Source organism: Contarinia nasturtii, unplaced genomic scaffold (assembly GCF_009176525.2).
Source record: "Contarinia nasturtii isolate CC-2019 unplaced genomic scaffold, AAFC_CNas_1.1 Cnas_scaffold_1037, whole genome shotgun sequence".
In the NCBI taxonomy this organism is placed as follows: Eukaryota; Metazoa; Arthropoda; class Insecta; order Diptera; family Cecidomyiidae; genus Contarinia; species Contarinia nasturtii.
Genome location: NW_022198383.1, coordinates 8311361 through 8333701, shown reverse-complemented (window position 1 = coordinate 8333701; position 22341 = coordinate 8311361). Strand labels below are relative to the sequence as shown.

The following is a 22341-nucleotide window of genomic DNA, read 5'->3' as shown; positions in this document are numbered from 1 at the left end:
AACAGGCATTGCAATTGCAATTTTAATTTAGTTAAATTGGTGCGTTCGCTTGAAACTGTTCTCGATAAAGTCAGTCTATGATTTTGAAAACGGTATAACTTTTTATTGTTCGATTGTAGTCAAAACAAAATACACTTGTGAAAATGACAAAATTATCGCTGATTATAGCAACTTCGTTCATCGTTCAAGTATGAAAGAATCTATTTTCGATAAAAAATAATAATAAACTAAAACCATTTTCAAAATGAAACGAAATTGTGTGTATTTGTGTTTGTTTGTTTTTTTCTCTGTTTCATTCAGTTAATTTATATAAAAAATACCACACCATCATTTACAACGGCCATCATCAAAGCGCGTTCAATTTCAGCCGAGAATCAAGTGAAACGTATCACCGAAAATCTTACGCTTGCAATCGATAGCCACGATACGGTTGAAGCAAGATATGATGCATTCAAAGCGGTCATTGATCGTATTGGACGGAATTGTCGAAAGGTTGCCTTTCAATCTATCATCGATAAAGCAAATGTAACCAATTCATCCGATATTAAGGCACAAGTTGAAGATTATTACGTGAAACATGTGAAAAATACAGCTGCCCAATCAAAACAAGCGATTTTAGAACGACAAGTTACTCAACATATCTCACAAGGAGCCGCTGTTCAAGGTTTATTTATATGAATCGAGCCAATTTGAATTATTCTTATTATTTTGAGTATTTTCTTTGTTGCAGTTCGTGCTACGTGCCAACAAATGCTAAACATTGCCAAGAATCGAATAAAAGCCGCAAAAAATGATGCATGATAAGTCCGTGAATTAAATCCAAAATAAAACATCCCAAATCCAATTTTTCTCATAATATTTATGGAAACTGCCTTTATTTGTTATTTATAAACTTTTCTTCCTTAAATGTGTTCTTTTTTCATGCTTGAATAAAATGACATTTGTATGAATAAATACTGAAATTCGTGAATTTCATCATCATATAAGGACTTTTTAACTCTATCTCTTCTCTTTCGGATTTTTGTTCTCTAAACTCATGCGCACGAATCTCTGAGTAGTATCTCATTACACATGATGATCTGTTTTTTTGATTTCAATGTGCGATATAACATTTAAAAAAATAATGATAATAAAAGGTAAACAATAAAAATTAACTTTGATTATTATAAATGCTCTGGCATATAGCTTTGTTAGAGATTCATTTCAGACTTTTTTGATCTTTTGCGATCAGGTTTTGAATTAACCTTATTTCAATAGCTTTTCGCTTTTTTGTATTTTCTAATATCTTAATCACAGATTGAAGATAAACCTACTTTCTCCATGTTTGAATTTAATTTATCAATTAAATTAGTTGAATTAATCGGATATGACTTAATTTGTGTTTTAACACTTAAACTTTATAAGGCACATTTTCAACAGATGATTGTTCTTACATTATGACGATATTTTAGTCGTATTTGGTCGTTTGGTGGGTGGGTCGGTAGTGGCAGCACCACGTTACATTTGATCGAGTGATTCGATTTCCAGAATTGCCAACGCTTTGAGGAAAATGCTGCGTAGCGCCTTCAACAAATAGATCCGTGCATACAATACCGGTACCAGTTGCGGCAAATTGTCCTGATTTTCATTGAACAGCATAAAAAAAATTTGAACACCATGCTCCAAACAATTTTGTGTAAAACAATTTTTTTTATATACAGCGCTTTATATTTACCGTCAAAATCTTGACACGATGATAATAAACGCTGAACAAGGCAGATAAGTTACTCAAAAATGTGCACAGCAAATGAATGGCAATGTTGCCGGTTCCAATTCCGCTGATGCAGCGTTCCAACAGATTGGGATATCCGACAATGTACACGAAAAACATCTGCCATTCCTCCTGTGATGGCATAAAAAAAAACAAGAGAGAGAGAGAGAGAAAGTGAGTCAAAACACTCGTTCAGAACTGAAAACAATCAAATGCATTGAAAAGGAATGAATAAAGCAAAATCAACACAAACCTCTTCTTTCAACAATCCAAAATCAATTTGGTCGAACTTTGGTAACGGATCATAGAATCCTCTCGCAACCTGATGATCAAACGATGCCAAGAGTGTTTGTAGCCGTGCAACGTTATACAAAATGAATGCAGCCCCTTTGATTGTCGATGGTGTTGTCATCGATTTCTCAAAATTGATGGTATTGAAATGTTTGATTTTCAAAAAATCAAATGTAACAGTAGCCGCACCCAATTTCTGACACTTGTCGATGATAACGTTCTCTTTGTTGTGGCCATGTTTCAATTCAGCCGTTTTTTCCATTTCCAATGAACGAAGTCTAATGAGATAATTTTTTGTTCTTCTAAATCGATTTTCTTTCATCAAAATTGTATATGTTTTTGATGCTTACCGAATGAAATCGTCAGCGGTGAGTCCTGGTCTGCAAATTGTTACATTTCCGCAAATAATCGTGATGGATTTTCGGTTGGCGTTGTTATTGAGCTCCAATTCACTTTGCCTGTTTGCTCTTTTGCCACCATCTCTCCTTGCTGATTTTACCAGAACTTCGGTCAAATTGTTGTTTTCGAGTGAATTCACATCGAATTTTGCTGCGTTCGCTTCAAAGCCCGAACTCCGCAATAAATTGATCAGCACCTTTGTGATGAGCTGTAATCTGTGCGCAACCAGACTATTGTCGTTCGATTGTTTGACCACTTCAACTGCGTAGTTTGTATTATCATCGTTTGTGTTATGATGATGCCATTGACCATATGATGCGTCGTCATAAAGTACCGTTTTTAAAAAGTCGCTGTAACATTTTGGCCGATTGAGGAACAACAAACATCGAAATTCGGAAAATTTCACCATTTCGATGTGGAACATCCATTCTGTACTGGCTTCGCACAATTTTCGTGCAAATTCGGTTTCACTTTCGTTGATAATTTGCTTCAAATCATTTCTGGATTCAGCCGAATTGGTTTCGATGGCATTTAACCATGGTTGCACAGTGATTGGAAATGCAATATCACCAATCTGTGACAATTTTTCAGTGTGCTGTTTCACGATGGTTTGTGCACGCATAAACGTGAAATCTGCTTGTTTCAGCACAAATTTACCAATTTGTTCAAACAGTTCGTCAAGCTGTGTCATTTTCAATGTATCTTATTGAACTTTAAACAGTTTAAATGTGTTTTAAATTTTGGTGTTTGACTTTTAATGGGATATCAAATTTTTAAAAAGAAAAAAAAAACGTTTATTTTAGTAAGTTAAATAAACAGTTGAATGAACTATGTGATTGTGTAATGTGTCGCTCTCCTAAGCTTGCTCGTCGTTGTCCAGCTGAATTCTGACTAAACAATGCGTTCGAGTTGGCCTTTTCCGTTCACACAAATAAAATTCATATTGCCGATTTGTTTAGTGTTTGTGTGCAGATGAAAACCAAAAGGATGACTGACAGTTGGTGAACTCACCACGGCGTATTAATGTCAAATACACACATGATAATTTGAGGTTATGTCATATTCATATGTCATTCGCTTAATACATAAAAACGTGCTACAAATAAGCACGACTCATAAAGTCTCTGATTTATTTTGAATATTATTTTTAAAATAGAGTTTTATTTTAAATTGAAATCAAAATGACACAAGTAAAGAAACGACTTTCGAAAAAGACAAAGGGATCATGGCGAAAGATCGAACACCAAGATGTGGACAACTATTTGGAGGATCAGCGTTTGGAAGAACGCATGGGGTAAACCAAATTGAACTTTGATTTTGAACATTGTTTTTTACATTTTCCATTTGTCCCATCCACAGTAAAGTTTCGGATAAAACAAACGATGAATTGTTTGTGGTCGACACAGAGCCCACACTGAAGAAGAAAAAGAAGAAAATTGGTTTGACATTGCGTGAGAAGCGAAAGAAACTGTTAAAATCGACGCCAAAATGTTTTGCATCGCTGTTAAACGATTCGAAAGTGTCAGATCCAATAGCCAAAAGAAATCGTGTCCGAACAAAAGAAGAGCGTAGACATTTCATTGCAAAAAGTCTGGAGCAAGCCAATGAAGCAAAGGGCATTGTAAAGAAAAAAGTACTGAGATCGTTGAGCGATCGGGCACGTTCACTGGAAGCAGCTGCGGCCAAGCAAAAAGCAAACAAACAGGCAGTTTTTGATAAAGACATATGGGAAATGGGGACGGCGGCCGAGCAACGAACTGATTTCAAAAACGATTGGATTGAGGATCATGTTGTCACACATAATATTGTTAACACTGGAACACCGGTGGTTTCGGTGCCATCATCAGCCTTTCACAAACGCAGTAAACTAAAGTAAGGTTTTTTTGCGGTTTTTTTTGCTTCGTTATCTAAATGCATTGAATTTAATTACAGAGCCGTACAAGTGCCACATCCTGGCACCAGTTACAATCCATCGTTAAAAGACCATCAGGCATTGCTTGAGCAAGTAAAGGAACGTGAATTGAAAATAATCAAACAAGAAGATCATTTGAATCGGGTCACCACCGAAATGTTCAAGAAAGTTTCGAGCGGTGAGCGTGACACATTCAAACTCAACGAGCTACGTTCCGGCCTCGATGATGAAGAGACCAATGAAATTGTTTCCGACCACGATGAATATATTGCCATTAATCCACCGGTTGAGGTGAAACGAAAGGATAGAAAAGCACGTCGTAAGCAAAAAGAACAACGTGAATTACAGTTGGCATTACAGAAGAAGAAACAATTAAAGAAACAAACGGCAGATTTGCATCGGTTGAAGAAATTAACAGCCGAAATTAAGGTGATGGAAAAAGAATTGAACGATCAACGTGAGAAAAAGAAGGAACGCGAAGAGAAAAAACGTGAAGAACCGCATCGTTTGAGCAAATTTTCATTTGAAGAAGAAGAAATCGATATCAACATGCCAGAGGAAATATCGGGCAATTTACGGAATATCACGCCTCACGGAAGCATCCTTACAGATCGATACAAGAGCATGCAGAAACGTAATATCATTGCAACATCCAAGGATCTTGGTTTGCGTAAACGTCGTGATGTTAAACGTTACACACGTAACTCACATAAAGAAGAAATTCCACAACCGGTTAAATCGAAAAAGAAGAGAAAGTGAAGCATTCATATTAACACTATCACTACGGCTAGATTTAGTCAGTAAATTGTTACAGAAACAATAAAAAATCAATAAAATGTTTTTTTTCTTTAAAAAATTTATTCACACATTCAAACAAACATGGTTTTAATCAAAGATGCAGAGATAGCTTTTTCAATTATTCAATTTTTCTGAGAAATATTCAATACAGAATGAACGTAAGAACAAATTGGAATGGTAGTGATCATGATGCCACGGGTAGTAGAATTTCCCATAAGCTAAACATGATATTTTCTTGTAAAAAAGGTGCACATTATTTTCGAAGCGTTCGTTGTTTTTGCATAAGTATTCATAGCATTTGTTTTAAATTTAGTTTTTTTTTATTATGTTATACACACACTCACACCATATTTCATTCAAACCCGTTTTCGTGATAAAAAGTTTTGTGTACAAAAAAAAAGAATTCAATTTCGTCTACATGTTTTGTTTGCTTGGTGTAAATCTTAATTAAATGAGATTTGAGCGCGCTTCAAACGGTCTTTGGCATAGATCAGGTCCTCTCCTATTGGTAAAATTAGTTTAAATTTGAGCCCTGCGAGTGATTGAGATGGTTAGTTTTTCAGTCTTCTTCGCATTCTCTTCTTTTGGATTTTTATGTTTAAATTGGATTTATTTAAGGAACTTGAGTTTTGTCCAAATATTGGCCCTAGGGTCTGTCTCGAACAGACTGCGCAACATGTAAACTTGAATCGAGCCAACAATGCACATCATAATGATTTGGAATGATGACCATGCGCTCACTTTGAAATTATTCTCTTCAGCTTGATTACGGTCACGTGCTTCTGTGGATCGTCTCGCATCCAATGTGCGTTGCACAGAATTCAAATGATCATGCAGCTTCATAATTGTCACTTGCATCTCGGTGAGCTAATTTGTGGAGAACAAAGTTAATATTGTTGAACGGTGAAAAAAGCGACAAAAAGTAGTGTAATTCAACAAACCCTTTCTTTTAAGATTTCATCAGGTATGGTTTTGTCCAAAACTTCCTTGCCCCAATCATCTTCACGGCCACCAGCTTCGCCATGCTCACCATCCCATTCGATAATTAGTTCGAAGAATACCGTTTTCGTGTTAAATGAACTGAATGAATTATCAAAACAGTATTTATAATCTCCGTCTACATTTGCATCCAGCCGATGAATGTTGTCGGATTTCTTATACTCCGTAATAATCGGATGACCATTTGGATTTTGAAGCTCGAAGGATATGTCCAAATCACCATGTCCACCGTCAATGACTTGAAAAAGAAGTTGGTGCATTTTTTATTGCATTATTCAAGTACTTTTAAGTACAATTGGTTTAATTTTGGTGAAATACCTTGATATTCGAAGTCAATTATTTGATTCCTCACTGCTTTTTCGTAAAAACAGGCTATGTCACCAGGTTCTACTTGAATTGTAAACTCTTTTTGCGAATAAACATCGTTCGCGCCAATGGTTTTTGTGTCCATTAAACACAAAATTAAGATTCCGACGCTCAACATATCTTGATGTTTGATATTGTACATTTCCTCTGATGTAATAATGAAACGACTTTGAAATGAATGCAAAAAAAATAGTGCCGTGCCACCAAATCTAACGTGTATATGAACTCAATTATATTTGAACAATTGAAACGTGAGCTTATGACCTACGAGTACAACGTTGATTGGTTAAAGAAAATGACACGGAACAATAAATGTTACAGCAACGACGAAAACAAACGCAAAAAATCAACAATACACACAACCAAACATTCATCTATCGCTAAAAAGATATTAATTGACACTTTTCCGTTGAGTCACAACAACTTCACCGGTGATGATGCCAAGTAGTTACAGTGTTGAATATCGTGGAAGTAAAGAGGGCGCCACTTACAAACGCCATCGTTGAATCTTTCATCATTTACACAAAATTCAAAAAAATCGATGGTCAGGAGTGGGAAATAGATTTTAAATTTAAATATTCTCAATAAAATTTGTCACTTCACTTTTTCGTTTTATTTTTCTTCATTTCAAACGAACTTTTGCATAATTACACGTTTCAATCGAAAGGAAAACTATTAGCACAAATTTCATTCAATTGAATTTTATGTCGTCTCGATGTTTGCACAAACAAATATAATGTAAACTATGTTTCATTAGATCGAAGAAGTCAAATGAAAAAGACGAGAAAAAATGTTGTTGTTTTTTCGAAAAAATGTGCCGCCTAAGCAAAAATGTATGAGTATGGTGGTCCGTTCGAACAGTAGCAACGCGAACGTAGTAAGCATTGTACAAGTACATTCTCACACAAACACATAGATCACAACAGTCAGTGTCGTTTATGTGTGTTTAACTGTTAAATGATGTGTTTGGATTTTTGATTCTGATTGTGTCCAACCCGACACCGCAGTGTATTCTCTTTTTTTCGCTGAGCACCTCGTTTACTTCGTTTCAGTCTATTGTTTTTTTTTATTATTTTCTGTCTGTCTAGTATTTTTATTTGAAAATGTATATTCGGATTGGAAAAGTGAATAGCTGAAGCGAGCGAGTGAGTGAATGAAGTAACTTTTGGAGCGGGGTTCGGTTGGCCGTTATATTATTGCTACTGCACACGTACTACGATTCTAACCGCTTCAAGCCAAGCAATGGTTAAATCAATTGCATCAAACGAAGAGCGAACACCTAACTAGTTGGCGATTTGCCGCAGCGTACACACCGTTTTGATTTACCTGTGCTTTGTGACTTGTATGCATTCGCGCTTACATACCGACCGCTCATTTGATTGTGTACACATTTTTTTAAATAGTTTTTTTTTCATTTATTTTTTCGTCTTTCTCTTTCGCGCTCTCGCTTTTCGCCACCGTCACACTGTGATTATTGTTATTTCGTTTTTCAAATAGAGTTATGTGTCGCTCACTTGTGTACAGGCTCTCTTTCTCCCTCTGCTCACCGCCCGACCAAATTGCAATTCCAAATCCAAAAGTGTTCATGTGACTAAAACCAACCAAGTTAATATTCGGTGTTTGTGTGCGCTAGGCGCTTACGATCGCGCACAAAATATATACTCTTTTTTTTTGTACGTTCGTTCGTTAGATTAGTTCGCGTGTTGAATCAATCGGATGCGGTCGGATATTTTTGCATTGTGGAAATAAATATACATTTATTGCAAAACGATCTGACCATAAAAATATTGGGCGAAGAAAATATTAAGCTAAACATCGACATCGATTTTAATTCACTTGTTTTTCTTTGCTGCGCTTGAGTGTATGTAGAAAATGAGGTAATAAAAAAAATACAAGAAAAAGAACGAAGTTTGATTTTGTGAACATTTGGCATGAGTATTATTTCGATCAAGTGATTTTTTGTTTAAAAAAAATTATATATAGAAAGAAAAGCCCTTACAAAACCGAAAAAAAGTGGTGAATTTGCATTTCCGAATTTAGTTTATGATGCATTTGATTGCAAAAATGGGTGCAAAAACATTCGACAGCTGCATTTTAACCTCGATCACAAATTTGCATCGAAATGACCACGTTGGATTTATCACGTTGAAATAATCGTAAGTAACCCGTCCACACCTCGGAAAAAAAATCGTATCTCACAATTTATTTAAATGTGTTCTTTTCAATGTATTTACGTGGTTTGTAACTAAATCTATGGGCAAACGTCTTTTTTTTAACCCTGTATATTTTTTTATGTTTTTTTTTTCTAATTTGAGATTTGTGTTTGTTTTGAATAACTCCAAATTAAATTACATACACGCACAGTTATTGATGAGACAGACATGCACACAAATTAAAGTTTTGCACTCTGAATCAAAATCGAAATAGTCATGAACCCAATTCACATATAGACCTATTGCCAATTTTTCTCTATTTCTCTCTGTCCGGCCTGTGGCTGGATGCATCGCATGTTCGCTTAAAATCGAAAATTCCATCAAAACTTTACACATGATACTGGAAAACGGATGAAGAAAAAAAACTGCACACGCTAAAGAGTAGCGACAAACATAGTAAAATAAATGCATGCACCGACACACACTCGTACGGTTCGTCACAGGTTGAAAAATATTCAACAGATAGACAACGTGAACCATGCACATTCTTGTTTAGGTTTTCTCCATTTTTGCCGATAAAGTAGAGAGAAGAAAAAAAAATAAACAAGCAACAAGTGACACACTTTACCATACAATCGGTCACATGCATTCGCCGAGTTCGAACGCGACATAGGCGTATATAGTGGCAAACGGTTTGGAATTACGAACACATTAGGCATGCTCATTCATGAGACCATAGAGACATTCGAAGCGATTGCTTTTTGTAATTATTTGCAGATCGCGCACACTCACACACAAAATGTACGATGTTTTTCTCTCTCATGCTTAGGTTAACTATTTTTTTGATCTTTTCTATAAGCATATATGAAGTTTGAAAGCTAAATAATAAACAAATATATCAACACAAACTATTTACACAAAATCTCTTTGAATCATAATCTTTAGAAACAAAAATTATGCAAACTCAAAGAACTCAAAACCGACGTCGTTGTCGTAAATAAACATTTGATTGTGGTTGGGAAAAAGCAGACTGAGAAAAAAAAAATCGAAATTCACTACAGTAATCAAAGTAAGTCTGCAAAAAAAGCAACAAAAGAACCAATAAAAATCAACATTTGATAATAGTTTATCGGCTTGAAAGCGTTTATTTTCATATTTTCATTTATTAAATAATAAGTACTAAGAATGATTGTTGTGTAATCAGATTTGTTATTTTTTCCTCTCAAATTAATAGCTGATCGCTTCTTACTATCGATAATATTGTTTGCAAAATGTAATGAAAAGTGCTTTAATTGAGGTTTTCCTCAATGACGACGATGATTTGATGTGCTACGTGAGATATGAGGTCATCAAAGCTACTTTTTTTAATTATTGTTGTTTGTTTTAAAAATGTTACAATGTTGAGTGAAATTTCGTTCACAAAATTGTTCATCATTGCTCAAACCGGGGTGAATATTTGTGAAATGAAAATGTAGCGGATTTTAAGAAGTGGCCACACTTCGATTGCATCTCTCGATTTAATGGATGTGTGCAATATAATGGATTGAAATTGTTGTTGAGAGTCCTAAATAAAATGACGATTTGACCATGCGGTTCCGCGCGGTCTCATTATAAAGCAGTTGTAAACTGTTAATAGCCATCCGTTACGTTGCACGTATGAATAGAAAAAAGCGACGATATGTGATGGATTTATGAAAGGGAAATAAAAATAGCAATCACAATGTAACCGACAGTGCACACTTTGGTACGTGGCTGTGCAAATGTACATTGTGCTGCATCAGCACGAAAAAAAAAGATACAAGAAGAAGACTCGAAAGCGTTTGATGTTGTTTGCGCACATCTTTCGTTTCCTACTAACATTTTATTGGTTTTTTTATATGGTTGTTCCGAACACAAATCGTGATTTTGTTTGTCTTTTTTTTTTCACTCATTGGCATATCGCTTAATTCGAAGATGCATCACGTTAGAAAATAGAACAATTCAATTTCTCTTTCCAGTTTCTTTTAATGGCTTGTGAAATGAGAGAAAAAAATACATTGAAGAGCGCCAAATTGGGTATTGTCGCTACAATAGTCGTCGTCTCGTAAAAGAGATTTATCGTAAATTTCTTCTGTCTTCGGATTGTGCATCTGATTTCAATTTTCATCGATTATTTTCTTTTGTGCGAGTACTTGTGAGCATCTATAAATAAATAGCCCAATCACAAAATCAATTACTCTTGCGTATGGTTCATTTAATGTTTTCGGGGAAATTCGTTGAAATGTAACTGGTTTTGGTATGGTAACATCATATTGAATGACTCAATTGTTTGATTCATTCGTTTGCCTCTTCCGCTCGGTGGACGTTATATGAACACCAAACATATCAAAAACGTTTCTTCACGTCTCTTCTCTTCATTGTCATTTTCGACGTTCCTGTCACTATTCAAATATAAGATGACAAAAACATGCGCACAAGAAATAATAAATGAGCAAATAAATGAAATAAACCTGTGCATTCATTCCAGTGCCGTTTACATGATGATTATGTGGCAGCAGCTAACACAACCAAAGAATGAATCCAATAATAACAAAAAATAAATAAATAAAACAAACAAATTGTTACGTATGCACGACATACACACAGACCGTGCCGTTGATATAAGAATTTCGGCTTTGAAGAATCAGAAAAGAATGCAATATGCTGAGGTATTAAGATATGGAGAAACGAAAACAAAAGACAACAACAAAAAAAATTATAAGCAAACGAAGAACAAATAAACCATTTTTATAATACAGTGTCTGGCGCGATTATATTGTGAAATGTCAGTAAAAATAAAACGAGTGCGAGAAGAGTGTAAGTGAGCCCAAAATTTCGATTGCTTTGTTGGCTAATGCAAATGAAAGAAAATAAATTGCGTACATTTTTTTTCTAGTTCCGTCTCTCTTCGTTTCTTATCTTGTCTCCTGTGCGTGTGTGCGCCATCCGTCCCTTTTCATTTTCATTACAAACACTGAGGGAGTGAGGGAAGCACAGAGAGACAATTGTTCGCTCGCTGACTTATTCGCTCGCGCACGACAATGTGACAGTGTGGACAAACAAAAGCAGCATGCCACGAACAATATCATTTACTTCGTATTTGAAACATTTGTTGTTTTTTCTTCTTCTTTTGTATGCACGAAATTATATCGTAATATAAAAAAAAATATATAGAGAGACAACACATAAACAGAGTACTGACGAGAAGGAGAGACAATAATTAAAAGTGAAATAAACGTAAAGTTTAAAATTGTAACACACAGAATCGTTATCGGTGCTTGTTTTCGGTTTCTTATGTTCCACCCGAAGCTGTTCAAGTCATTTCATTGTGGCTAGAATCGATCACACATATCATCAGCAACGTTTTGTGCAGTGCGATGTGCATACTTGTGCGCGCTGTATACACGATTCTTCTAGTCAATACTTTTTCTCGCTATCATTCGAATCTGAGATTATCATCAATACCGGTAAATTAGAATCGTTCGCCGTCACTTCGCGGAATGTCTTTATAATTCAACGTATCGTGACATAACTTGAAAAAGAAAAACGTTTCTAGTGCAACGTGATTTTTTTTTATTTGAAGATCAGTTTTTAATGAAAATTGCATAAGCAGCATAAAAAGTAATGTGGTGTTGAGTGGTGCTGTTTTTTTTACTGGATACATTGAAAAATCACGGATCTGATAACACGCCAACTGAGACTATAAGTGTGATGGTGTGTATTAGAATCTTATTATATTTTTGAACAAAAAAATGAATAGTTTTACAATGTCATCAATGCTTCTTTTTCATCACATCAACTTACAAAAAATATAAAAAAGAAGATCATTCACACATTTTGCATACGTATCAAAATATTCATTGGATATTGTTTTTCACTTCAGTCGGAATTTAAATGAAATTCTTATGCAATTGAGCTCCTTCATATGTCTGTCACCTCCTGTGACCGTCGTTGATTCTATGCAATAAATGCTTACAAAAGAAATGAAATGCAATCAAGCACCAGAAAAGTAGATCGTTAACATTTTGTTTATTCAAATGAAATAAAGAAACAGACGACACGTCGAACGCACAACACTGTTGGATTCATAAGTTAATAAATGTTATCGAAGCGCTAAATTAAAACCAAAATAAGCACACGAAACAATAAACGTGTCCGAACAAACAGAAAAAAAGCGAAATATTTCTGTGTTTTATTCCATATGTGTCTTTATGTGTATTTTTGCTTCTGATCGCTCTATCTCCCTCTCACTCTTATTACAATTACTTCTTTTGTTTTTTTTTATTTTTTTATTTTATTTTGTCGAGAATAAATTTTCAAATATGTAAATGTGAGTGAGCGCGCGCAGCAAAGGTATTTCCATTTTCTATTATCAGACCGTACCGAATATGTACGTATATTTTCATTGTTATACACTGTTTGATTGTGCTTATTGTTGTTCACTGTGTCTGTTTTTGTTGTTCTTCTTCTTCTTCAATGTTCAATGTATTTTTTTTTCTGTACACTGAAGTTCTGAATGTTTTGAAACATTTTTTTTCTCTCGGCTCTCTCTCCCTGTCTCCCTCTATCTCCATATCGACTTCTATTTCGTTTTTTTTTATTTTATTTTGCGCTACACAATGTGATGATTACCATGTCAAAAAATATTCAATTTTTCTGTCATCGTTGTCGCCACACAACCACATACATATATACCAATAGCAGCTCCATGGCCATCATTATGCGTACAACTGATAATTTACATTTCAAATAAATGAGTGAACTTAGCCGATTTCAACATATTTATGACGCAGAATAGATTTGTGGCGTAAGGCTTCGCCAAACTATGCATTCACCATTTTCACGGAACGATTTTCCAAAATTTCAATGTTATAAATTCGTACAAAAGTCATGCGAACGGCAATGATGATTTGATTATTATGTGATTCTTGCAAAGAAAGAAAAAGTGGGCGACAGCGGCATAATTTTCATATTCAATTGTGATTTGAATTTCAGGTAAAGTGTGAATAAAACGAAATATGCATTGATTTTGCTGTACTTTATCACACCTCTTGTGAAAAAGTACATGAGAAAACGACGACATTGCGCTGTTTTCGTTGGAAACAGAAGCGATCAAAGTGCACAAAAAGCTTCGTCTTCACATTTCTTTTATCTTGAAATTGATCAAATCACAGGCAAGAAAATGCAAGCAACACAAACGATACACGATATAGTACTGAAAAAAAATGAAACGAAGTTTGCCATGAATTATGCACATTAATTTTTCATTCGTTGAAAATAAATTTTCAAACCGAATTACCGTGCACCATACACAGTTGTGTTATCGACACATTTGTGCGACGTTTTCAACTAGCAAATATCACGCGAACAATTGAAAATACTCACGAAATATCATTAGCACAGCTGTTATTATGTTTGAATTGTGCATCATTATTACAATTTTTTTTCGGTTTTCGCTTACATTCCATTTTTTTTAGAGCTATCGTCATTGACTAGAAACGAATAAAAAGGTTGTTTCTTGTCAATTAAAGAGAACCCAGTTGACATGTCAAACACTGACAATGCTATTTGAATTTTAATCGACAAAAGAAATGTGGAGAAAATGCCACCACATCATCATCCAATCGAAGAACGAAAAAAAAAAACATTTGTGCCATATTTTAATTCAGTAACAATTCGAATTTCCAATTCCAATTGCAAAAAAGCTTATATGACGATTGTCTTATCCGAAGCAAAATAGTATCTCATCTCATCTGTGTAAACTATTTGAGAAATTCCAATTGTACACGTACAAAGAAAGATGGTGTGGTTTTTTTTATTCTCATTTTATAGCATTTTCAACTTTTTCGGTCACCGTTTGTCGACAGTTACCGATATTTTTTCGATGAACCAAACCGCAAAATTTACTTATTACCAAGAAAAATCGAGAGAGAAAATTGTATGTAAATCGCAATTATTAAAATTTTAACGTTCATTAGGTGCCTTTTTCACATTTAATCTATTCAAATTGTTTTTACGTGTTTATTCTTCGTTTTATTCATTGTACACATTTTTTACTGAAGTTTCAAAGTGTTTTTCGCCATTTTTTCGTTCCGGTATACTTTCGATAAGGTCAGCTTCTTTTTTTCTCTACAGATCAAATAAAATCACGCTTCAAATTTTGTTCAATGTAACACATAAATTGAACAAAATTAATTCTATTTAAATGATCTCCCACAAAAAGCGAGAGAGAGGGAGAGAGAGAAATAGCGAAAAAACGCAATAGATGCAAAACTCATAAATCATCAAATCTCATTTTGGTTTTATTCCATTTTATGAAAAAAAAAATCTGAATTGTATAAAATCCAAATATTTACTTGTTTTAGAGCACCAAACAAAATATATTTTTCTTTTTTATTTTGTTCTTTTTTTTGTATGTGTCGTAGTGCTTTCTCTGTGAACTCTGTACGTGTATATCATATATTAAACCATAAAATAAAAGACAATCGACAGTGCAGTTCAGTGCGACTGCACAATACGTGTTTATCATTTTGTGGCCGAAACTGACTGTAATTTTGTAGTAAAGGACATACAAAATCATTTATAACTAAACCGATAAAATTGAAGAAAATTGAAACGTCGTTGAAGAAAATCAATTTTTACAATTTAATAAAAAAGCGAACAAAAAAATAAAACAATGAAAAGTCGCACAAAGCAAGTAACATCATCGTTGCCATCGGTATCAGCGGGCTCAACGAATGTCACATATCCATCAATTAACTCAACTTATTGGTTGCCCACATCTAATCCAACACCATACGTTCTACCAGGTTTGTGTTGTTCTATCTTTGTAAAAACAAAACAATCATGATAATTTTCTTTTTTATTTGTTTGTTGCATTTAAAAAAAAAATCATTTTCATTTTTGGCCAAATTTGATTAATAGCATGAAATTTATTCTTAGTTTATAACGCCAATTTTGTATATTTCACATCTACCCGAAATATTTTCTGTTTTTGTTTTGGTTTATTCTTTTTATGTTGGTTTTTTTTTCTTTTTTTTATATATCTTGCACTAATTTGTTAAAGTGTTTGTCGTATGTGTAAAAAAAACAATTCTGATGTTTTCATATATTACCGCATGAGGGTTTTTTTCTGTCTCAATCGGGAATATTTCACGTGATAACATACACACATATACAAGCACACACTGTCGATTGTGTAAATGTATGATTCACTTTGTTTATGTAGTTTATTCGAACCGCTTTGCATTTTTATTGATCTTGTGAATTTTACGATGCATCGCATGCAATATCTGGTACACATAGAAGTTAGCGACACAAATGGCTGCCAATGATGAGTTGGCATTTCTAATCCAAAACGATCGCAAATCAATCAGAAATAATCGTACACGGTTCAGCGAAATTGCCACCTTGACGGGTTTCAACGTTGTGCGAATGCTTTGAACAGGGGCTCTTTTATTCGATATATTTCATTGACAATTGTAAAGTATCAGAAAAATTATCCTAGATTTATCGCTAAGTTTGTTTTTTCTCAGCAAATTGGTCGAGTTGAATAAAAAAATGTGCCTATACTTACAAGTGTCCACATTCATTCATATTATTTTGAACTCGCATTTTTTATTGAATCTGTTATCTTTGACAGAGTCCGTATACGAAATATCTTATATGTATGATTTCATTCGTTTTGGTTTATTGTTGTAGTCATTGTTGTGAAATTATTACTCGTATCATCGAATTTAAATATATGTGTATTGTGTATGCTCGTCGAGTTGCGAGCGCGTCAAATGTATCGTATCTATGTTATTCGTGAGTTGATAAATAAGTGAAAATATTTGGCACTAAACGTTCAAAACATAAACGACTTCCCTAGATGTTGTAGTTGCAATGTGTACTCTATTTGTTCGTGGCCTTTTAGTATTATTGTTGTTTTTGCTGCCTCCAACAAGTGCTGTTACAAACGAAAAGTAAATTAACTTGCGTACGAACGAAGAATGAGAAATTTAGTTTTAGAAACGTGTATAACCCATACATCGTGCTGACGCAGCGGTTCGCAAAGGCACGACCATAATAATAATTCACATCATTTTGAGCATTACCTAAAAGGTGTGTACACAAGCATGCGCGCGCACGCTCGCAAACCATAGTTTTTGTATGTGTCTTATGCGGCATGCTAATCGGTTGAACAAATACAGGAATTGGCTGACGAAATAAAACTTTCGGTGGATATTTAAAATGCAAAATGCGTGCGTGCTTGGTTATTCTTCAATTCATTCATTTATGCATATTTTAAAATAAAATCTCATTTTATCTCTCCCCCTTCGTCTTCGCGATTTCCAAGTGTTTCGTGAGTTCCGTTTCGATTAAGACCTTTGCTTGTTGTAATTAGAGAATCAGGGTTTTGAAATATTTTCGTAAAGAATGAACGAAATGCAGAAAAAAACTATTCGCTAGTAATTTCGATTGTAGCTTAATGACTTGTTTATCGTGATGTAAATTTAATCACAACTTAACCTATGATTTATACCGATAAAGATTTACGATACAATGCCATGTAACTTAATTAAGTGGCGTAATCCATTGTTTTTAACCATGGAAAATTCAAAATGCTTGAGCTTTTATGTGTGAAAACGACAAAAATTTCTCTTTACTTCAATCAGTTTTTTTTTGCTCTTGTCGATAAGAAAAACAAAATGGCAAAACCGCAATTGACTGAAACTATAGTTTTATTGCAATCTTTGGTCGAATAGGTATATTTTTCGAAGTCAACAATGAGTTTGCTTCAAATCTCAAGTGCTAATCAATGTTTCAGTGTATGGAGAAAAAAAGGTTTTTTTGACTCATACATCAAATATCCGCACAGTTCATTCAATCAATTTAACGTCTTTGGTTTCATTTTCTAGTGAAAAATATAAATTGATTTCAAAGGGGTGTTTGTTTAAATTCAATTGCTGACAGACCAAACAATCAAACGGCCAAGTAAACACTAAATGAATTGCATAATATCTCATTATCATATTTGTATTTATTGCCAGTGTTAATGTTCATTGTTTAACGCAGATGAAACTGAACCATGTGAAAAATATGAAACAATCGAGCATTTTCTGAGTACTAACACGCAAAAATAACGTGTTGAGTATGTATCCGAAAAACTCTCATACAAAACAATTCTGAAACTGAAATCAGCCGTTCTTTGGGTTTTATCTTGACAAAATAAATATGGCAGGTTTGGATCAAAACTTTGTGTCAACATTCAGTAGGTTTTTAATCAGCAATTCACAATATTTGCAAAAATGGTCGAAGGTGGTATTAAACATCGCCGTTGATTTCAATGTTTGTATGATTCATGTGTGAATGAAACACATTTCACCAGATTGAAATCACTTTAATAAATATCGCAGAAGTCATTGCAACTTGTTTTGCATAAACAGTAGACGACCAATCAAAATATTGACACTAATATCTGTTGCAATATTTATTACCAGTTGTGATCGATCGTTAAACTGCGACGACTGTACATTTGTCGATGCGACTTTTAATGTGTCGTGTTTTTTTTTGAGTTTTCCGGCAATTCACTTTCACAGAAATCATAACAATGGTCATAAAAACAAAACAAGTATAAAAATGGCTGTCAATCATCGTGCAATTTTCAGATTCATTTTGTCTTTGGACTGAAGCACACACAAGTCGAACAAACTCCAGTTAATAGTGGAAAAAAGAAGAAAAGAAAACGCCAACATTTCGCTGATTGTCGAAGACGGGAAAACGAAAAAATTACCAAGCGAAGATGGATCGAAATAAAAGTTCGCCACGAGGCAATGCCTATACACGTCGCACCAACTTCAATTCAAAAAGATATCCGGACTTTTTCTCCAAAAAACGCATGATTTGCGATTGCAATTTGGAATTTCTGGACGCCGGAGCGTTCGAAAAGCATATGAAAAACAAACATCCCGAACAGAGTTTCACCAAATGATCGATTGGCTCGAGCCATTCAATAATCAAATGTGTTGTTAAAAAACAAAGCAACCAATAAAATGTGACTTACATTTAAACCACTGAAAAAGATGTGCATTTTTTATTTGAATATATATAAATATTGCAAATTCAAAGACTTTAGTGTAAAGACTTTGTATTGAGCGCACAAAATAGTTTTCCACTCTATTTCAGTTGATAAATTGAAATTCTCTTCATGCTTGATGTGCAGAACAGATTTATTTAAGCGAAAGAGAAAAGGTCGTAAATTTTTCTTGAAACGATCACCAATCAAATTGTGATAAGTTGGATTTGTGTTGAATAAATTGTTTTTTTTTTTTTCATTTCTCGTTGCAAATTGCGGATTTTTCAACTGTAATTGAATTCGGTGATTGTATTCAGTTAGTGGATTTGTCGCATAATGTGGTTAGGGTTTTACTTGTCTACTGCTTGAGGAATACACTCTGTCGATGCTTGAGGAATTTCACTTGAAATGCAAATGGTTATTTTTAGCCAGTTTTTCAATTTGATGACACAAAAAGAATGTTCGTTCAATTGGGTGATATGTGATTTGTTTTTCTCTCATCCCATTCACTCTATATTTGATTTGATTTGAATTGGTTTTTCATTATTTTGCTTTTCCGTCGACAATTACATGAAACTGAAAATAGAACGCGTAACGACAGTGACTTTTCACACTTAACGTCGTTCAATTTTGTGATTCGTTTTAATCGATCTGATTTATATCTGTTTGTTTTCTGTTTCCATTTTTAGAGCGAAAACTGTTCGTTGGTATGCTTAGCAAGAAATACAATGAACAGGAGGTGCGACAACTATTTTCTGGCTATGGTTCTATTGAGGAATGCACGGTGCTACGTGATCAGAATGGTCAAAGCAAGGGATGTGCTTTTGTTACATTTGCAACAAAACAAAATGCATTGGCCGCCATAAAAGTAAGACACGCATTATTTTTTTCAAATCAAGAATCAAAAATTGATGATACTTTTAAAAAAATACAGGGATTAAACCAAACTCAAACGATGGAAGGGTGCTCTGCTCCATTGGTCGTCAAATTTGCCGATACACAAAAAGAAAAGGAACAGAAAAAAGTTCAACAAATGCAAGCGGCTATATTATCAACCATAAAAAGTACAGGTACGACATCGTCGGGTGCAGGTTTGACTGCTATTTCCCCCGGCGTTGCAATTACCAGCGATTCAATAACAAATTCATTGAGTAGTGCTAATGGCAATTCGGCTACAACAGTCGCTAATCTTCCGATGAATCTTGGATTAAGCAGTTCAGGTATTTCACTTTTTTAAAAATTTCTTTGCTGCGCGTAAAATCAAACCACTTTTATTTTATTTACAGTACAAGCAAATGGTTTGATTACAATGCCCAACGCAACAGCATTGACATCGAATTCATCACTTCTAACGAATCCACCTCAAACGTGTAATATGCCTTTTATTGGTGCTGATGCATTGTCAACGTCATCGCTTCAGTTTTTACAGCAAATGCAAGCGATGGGACAAATGCAACAACAGCTTCTACAAGGTACTTGATTTGTAAAATAAATCAAAGTTTATCTGAAAGTTTTTTTTTATCTAATCACGATTGACTCATACCAATAAATGATGGTTTTATTGTAGACAGAAAATGTTATATGAATAATAAGACATTTACTATTTTCTCAATTATCTAACATTCGATATTATTTTTTTATATCAGGACTTAATGGTGCTCAATTGGACACATCGAACAATCCACTGACAGGTTCCACGGCCGCAACGCATGCTGGCTTATTGCAACCACTTTCGATGCAAAATCTTCTTGCAATGGCATGTATTGGTCAATCACAGCTAAGCCCAACTGCGTCTAGTCAATCACTGTCGGGTGCTCAGCTTGGTACAACAACAACGCCACTTTGTAAGCATCCACAAAAATTCGTGTTTCCGGTCTTATTTACGGTTTTCTTTCAGGGTCAGTTCAAGATTATACAACAGCTGCATTGCCTCAATACGCCAGTGGACTGTATGCTCCATCATGTACTGCAAATGCCCTGAATACGACAGCGTCGCTGGTTGCCGGCAAACAAATTGAAGGTAATAACTGTTTCCGTGGACTTTCACTTTAACGACGTCGGAATCGTTAGAAAAAAATCTAATATTCGATTGAATTTTTACACACACAGGTCCTGAAGGTGGAAATTTGTTCATATACCATTTGCCACAAGAGTTTACAGATCGTGATTTAGCCATAACATTTCTTCCATTTGGCAATGTTATATCGGCCAAAGTGTTTATTGATAAACAAACCAATTTGTCAAAATGCTTCGGTTTTGTGTCGTATGATAATGCGACTTCAGCACAGTCGGCCATTCAAGCCATGCACGGCTTTCAGATTGGTTCCAAAAGACTAAAAGTACAATTGAAACGGAATAAGGATGCGGCGAAGCCATACTAAAACTTTTATTTCATATCGTTATTTCGCGCAATTTTTTTTTAAACGCAATTTTATCTTTGACACAATAAATGTGACGTTAAAACAATCGAATCTCACCGAGAATCGAGTATATAATACATATAAATCGTAAGAAAAGTTCTGTTGCAATTAAATATTTAAGTTTTTTTTTTAAATATTTGTAGCGAATATCAAATTCAAACTACCGACGAACTGATGGCCACTAGAAAATGAAAGCACTTAATTATGATACAAAATAATATAAGTCAAAATAATGATCTTTTAGATATTAGCACAGAATTCGAAATGGAACATTTTTTTTTTGTCACGTACCTTAAATCATACCAAATAGACACTATCGCAAAGAAAGTCAACTCGATAGACAAAGAAAACCGATAAGTTTAATTACCTTGTGCATGCGTAGTCATTAAAAAAAAAAAACATTTGAAAAATAAAATAAGGCTAATCAATGCCTTAATAAAGACTCGAATGGTTTCTATTATTTCGTTGCCAATTTTAAATCATTTGATTTGCAGCTTTTGGGACTAGAAAGCAATGTAGATTCACCACGATTCATTAAATCGACTCCAAAAAAATGTATAAATGTCATGACCACGGTCCATCTTTTCTCTTGTTAAAAATTCGATTTTTTATGAGTTTTCGCTGTTGTTTTAGTAAAATTAAATCAAAAATGAATGCATGAATAAAACACAATTTTTTTTCATCAATATAATATAATTTATTTTTATATTGACGCTTTAGTTTCGTTTTATTACTATATCACTTAAATGACTAAAACTATAAAACAAATTCTTTTCATTTATTTCGATTATCGATTACGGTAGTAAATGAATTCTGAAAAAAATTAGTGTCCGATCAATTGATCAAGTGCATTGATTTCATTTCATTTTTCTTTTCTTTGTAAATTGCTTCATTGTGTGGTTCGAAATCACTGGGTTAATGGTGATGGATCGTTCAATTTAAGCTGGTAATTATCTTTTTTCATAATTTCGTCTTAAAGCTAGCAGTGTTATACAATATATTTGTCAGATAATCATTTTTTTCTGTTATTTTCATTCCATAAAGCATGGAGTTGTGCATTTTCCGTCCACATTCCTGTGCCTAACACTCAAAGCCGAATAATCAATCTGTATTTTTGAATTACAAATCATCGTCTACATAACTAAAACTAGTTATGCTGATCGATAGGCATTCAAAAA

General features: G+C 34.2%; 5 protein-coding genes across 10 annotated transcripts; 3 read left to right on the top strand and 2 right to left on the bottom strand.

The window, feature by feature from the left end:
• The first annotated feature begins 13 nt into the window (after nucleotides 1-13).
• On the top strand, nucleotides 14-898 carry LOC116343614. Its single transcript, XM_031771794.1, has 3 exons — nucleotides 14-188; nucleotides 301-664; nucleotides 731-898. Exons 1-3 carry the CDS (start codon nucleotides 144-146, stop codon nucleotides 799-801), a joined length of 480 nt encoding a protein of 159 aa, XP_031627654.1. The 5' UTR covers nucleotides 14-143; the 3' UTR covers nucleotides 802-898.
• LOC116343610 (DALR anticodon-binding domain-containing protein 3) lies at nucleotides 848-3404 on the bottom strand. The gene is made up of 4 exons (XM_031771791.1): nucleotides 2392-3404; nucleotides 2004-2319; nucleotides 1715-1882; nucleotides 848-1617 (listed from the first exon to the last, which is right to left on the bottom strand). The coding sequence occupies exons 1-4, from the start codon at nucleotides 3129-3131 to the stop codon at nucleotides 1498-1500; spliced, it is 1344 nt and encodes a 447-aa protein (XP_031627651.1). The 5' UTR covers nucleotides 3132-3404; the 3' UTR covers nucleotides 848-1497.
• Nucleotides 3405-3613: 209 nt separating this feature from the next.
• On the top strand, nucleotides 3614-5237 carry LOC116343611 (ribosome biogenesis protein NOP53). Its single transcript, XM_031771792.1, has 3 exons — nucleotides 3614-3734; nucleotides 3800-4312; nucleotides 4373-5237. Exons 1-3 carry the CDS (start codon nucleotides 3622-3624, stop codon nucleotides 5109-5111), a joined length of 1365 nt encoding a protein of 454 aa, XP_031627652.1. The 5' UTR covers nucleotides 3614-3621; the 3' UTR covers nucleotides 5112-5237.
• Nucleotides 5189-6941, bottom strand: LOC116343613 (transmembrane emp24 domain-containing protein 5-like). Its single transcript, XM_031771793.1, has 3 exons — nucleotides 6468-6941; nucleotides 6092-6387; nucleotides 5189-6017 (listed from the first exon to the last, which is right to left on the bottom strand). Exons 1-3 carry the CDS (start codon nucleotides 6655-6657, stop codon nucleotides 5760-5762), a joined length of 744 nt encoding a protein of 247 aa, XP_031627653.1. The 5' UTR covers nucleotides 6658-6941; the 3' UTR covers nucleotides 5189-5759.
• Nucleotides 6942-7530: 589 nt separating this feature from the next.
• On the top strand, nucleotides 7531-21611 carry LOC116343609 (CUGBP Elav-like family member 1). Of its 6 annotated transcripts, XM_031771785.1 has the most exons (9): nucleotides 7535-8392; nucleotides 8499-8671; nucleotides 15112-15495; nucleotides 19433-19611; nucleotides 19678-19963; nucleotides 20030-20215; nucleotides 20390-20587; nucleotides 20641-20763; nucleotides 20853-21611. In XM_031771785.1, the coding sequence occupies exons 3-9, from the start codon at nucleotides 15363-15365 to the stop codon at nucleotides 21122-21124; spliced, it is 1377 nt and encodes a 458-aa protein (XP_031627645.1). In that variant the 5' UTR covers nucleotides 7535-8392; nucleotides 8499-8671; nucleotides 15112-15362; the 3' UTR covers nucleotides 21125-21611. The 6 variants fall into 6 exon arrangements, with proteins under 6 accessions (XP_031627649.1, XP_031627645.1, XP_031627650.1 ...); XM_031771786.1 differs by lacking the exons at nucleotides 7535-8392; nucleotides 8499-8671 and adding an exon at nucleotides 11963-12400; XM_031771788.1 differs by lacking the exons at nucleotides 7535-8392; nucleotides 8499-8671 and adding an exon at nucleotides 14568-14624.
• Nucleotides 21612-22341: the final 730 nt, after the last annotated feature.

Bases quoted from the DNA above. Each gene is read 5' to 3' on its own strand.
- LOC116343611 (XM_031771792.1), top strand. From the start codon at position 3,622: ATGACACAAGTAAAGAAACGACTTTCGAAAAAGACAAAGGGATCATGG. The intron at 3,735-3,799 runs GTAAACCAAATT...TCCCATCCACAG, and splicing joins CGTTTGGAAGAACGCATGGG to TAAAGTTTCGGATAAAACAA. The intron at 4,313-4,372 runs GTAAGGTTTTTT...ATTTAATTACAG, and splicing joins CACAAACGCAGTAAACTAAA to AGCCGTACAAGTGCCACATC.
- LOC116343610 (XM_031771791.1), bottom strand. From the start codon at position 3,131: ATGACACAGCTTGACGAACTGTTTGAACAAATTGGTAAATTTGTGCTG. The intron at 1,883-2,003 runs GTTTGTGTTGAT...ATGCCATCACAG, and splicing joins TTGGATTGTTGAAAGAAGAG to GAGGAATGGCAGATGTTTTT. The intron at 1,618-1,714 runs GTAAATATAAAG...AATGAAAATCAG, and splicing joins ATCGTGTCAAGATTTTGACG to GACAATTTGCCGCAACTGGT.
- LOC116343613 (XM_031771793.1), bottom strand. From the start codon at position 6,657: ATGTACAATATCAAACATCAAGATATGTTGAGCGTCGGAATCTTAATT. The intron at 6,388-6,467 runs GTATTTCACCAA...TTCTTTTTCAAG, and splicing joins AATTGACTTCGAATATCAAG to TCATTGACGGTGGACATGGT. The intron at 6,018-6,091 runs GTTTGTTGAATT...TCCACAAATTAG, and splicing joins ATGAAATCTTAAAAGAAAGG to CTCACCGAGATGCAAGTGAC.
- LOC116343609 (XM_031771785.1), top strand. From the start codon at position 15,363: ATGAAAAGTCGCACAAAGCAAGTAACATCATCGTTGCCATCGGTATCA. The intron at 19,612-19,677 runs GTAAGACACGCA...AAAAAAATACAG, and splicing joins ATGCATTGGCCGCCATAAAA to GGATTAAACCAAACTCAAAC. The intron at 20,216-20,389 runs GTACTTGATTTG...TTTTTATATCAG, and splicing joins GCAACAACAGCTTCTACAAG to GACTTAATGGTGCTCAATTG.
- LOC116343614 (XM_031771794.1), top strand. From the start codon at position 144: ATGACAAAATTATCGCTGATTATAGCAACTTCGTTCATCGTTCAA. The intron at 189-300 runs GTATGAAAGAAT...TGTTTCATTCAG, and splicing joins CAACTTCGTTCATCGTTCAA to TTAATTTATATAAAAAATAC. The intron at 665-730 runs GTTTATTTATAT...TCTTTGTTGCAG, and splicing joins ACAAGGAGCCGCTGTTCAAG to TTCGTGCTACGTGCCAACAA.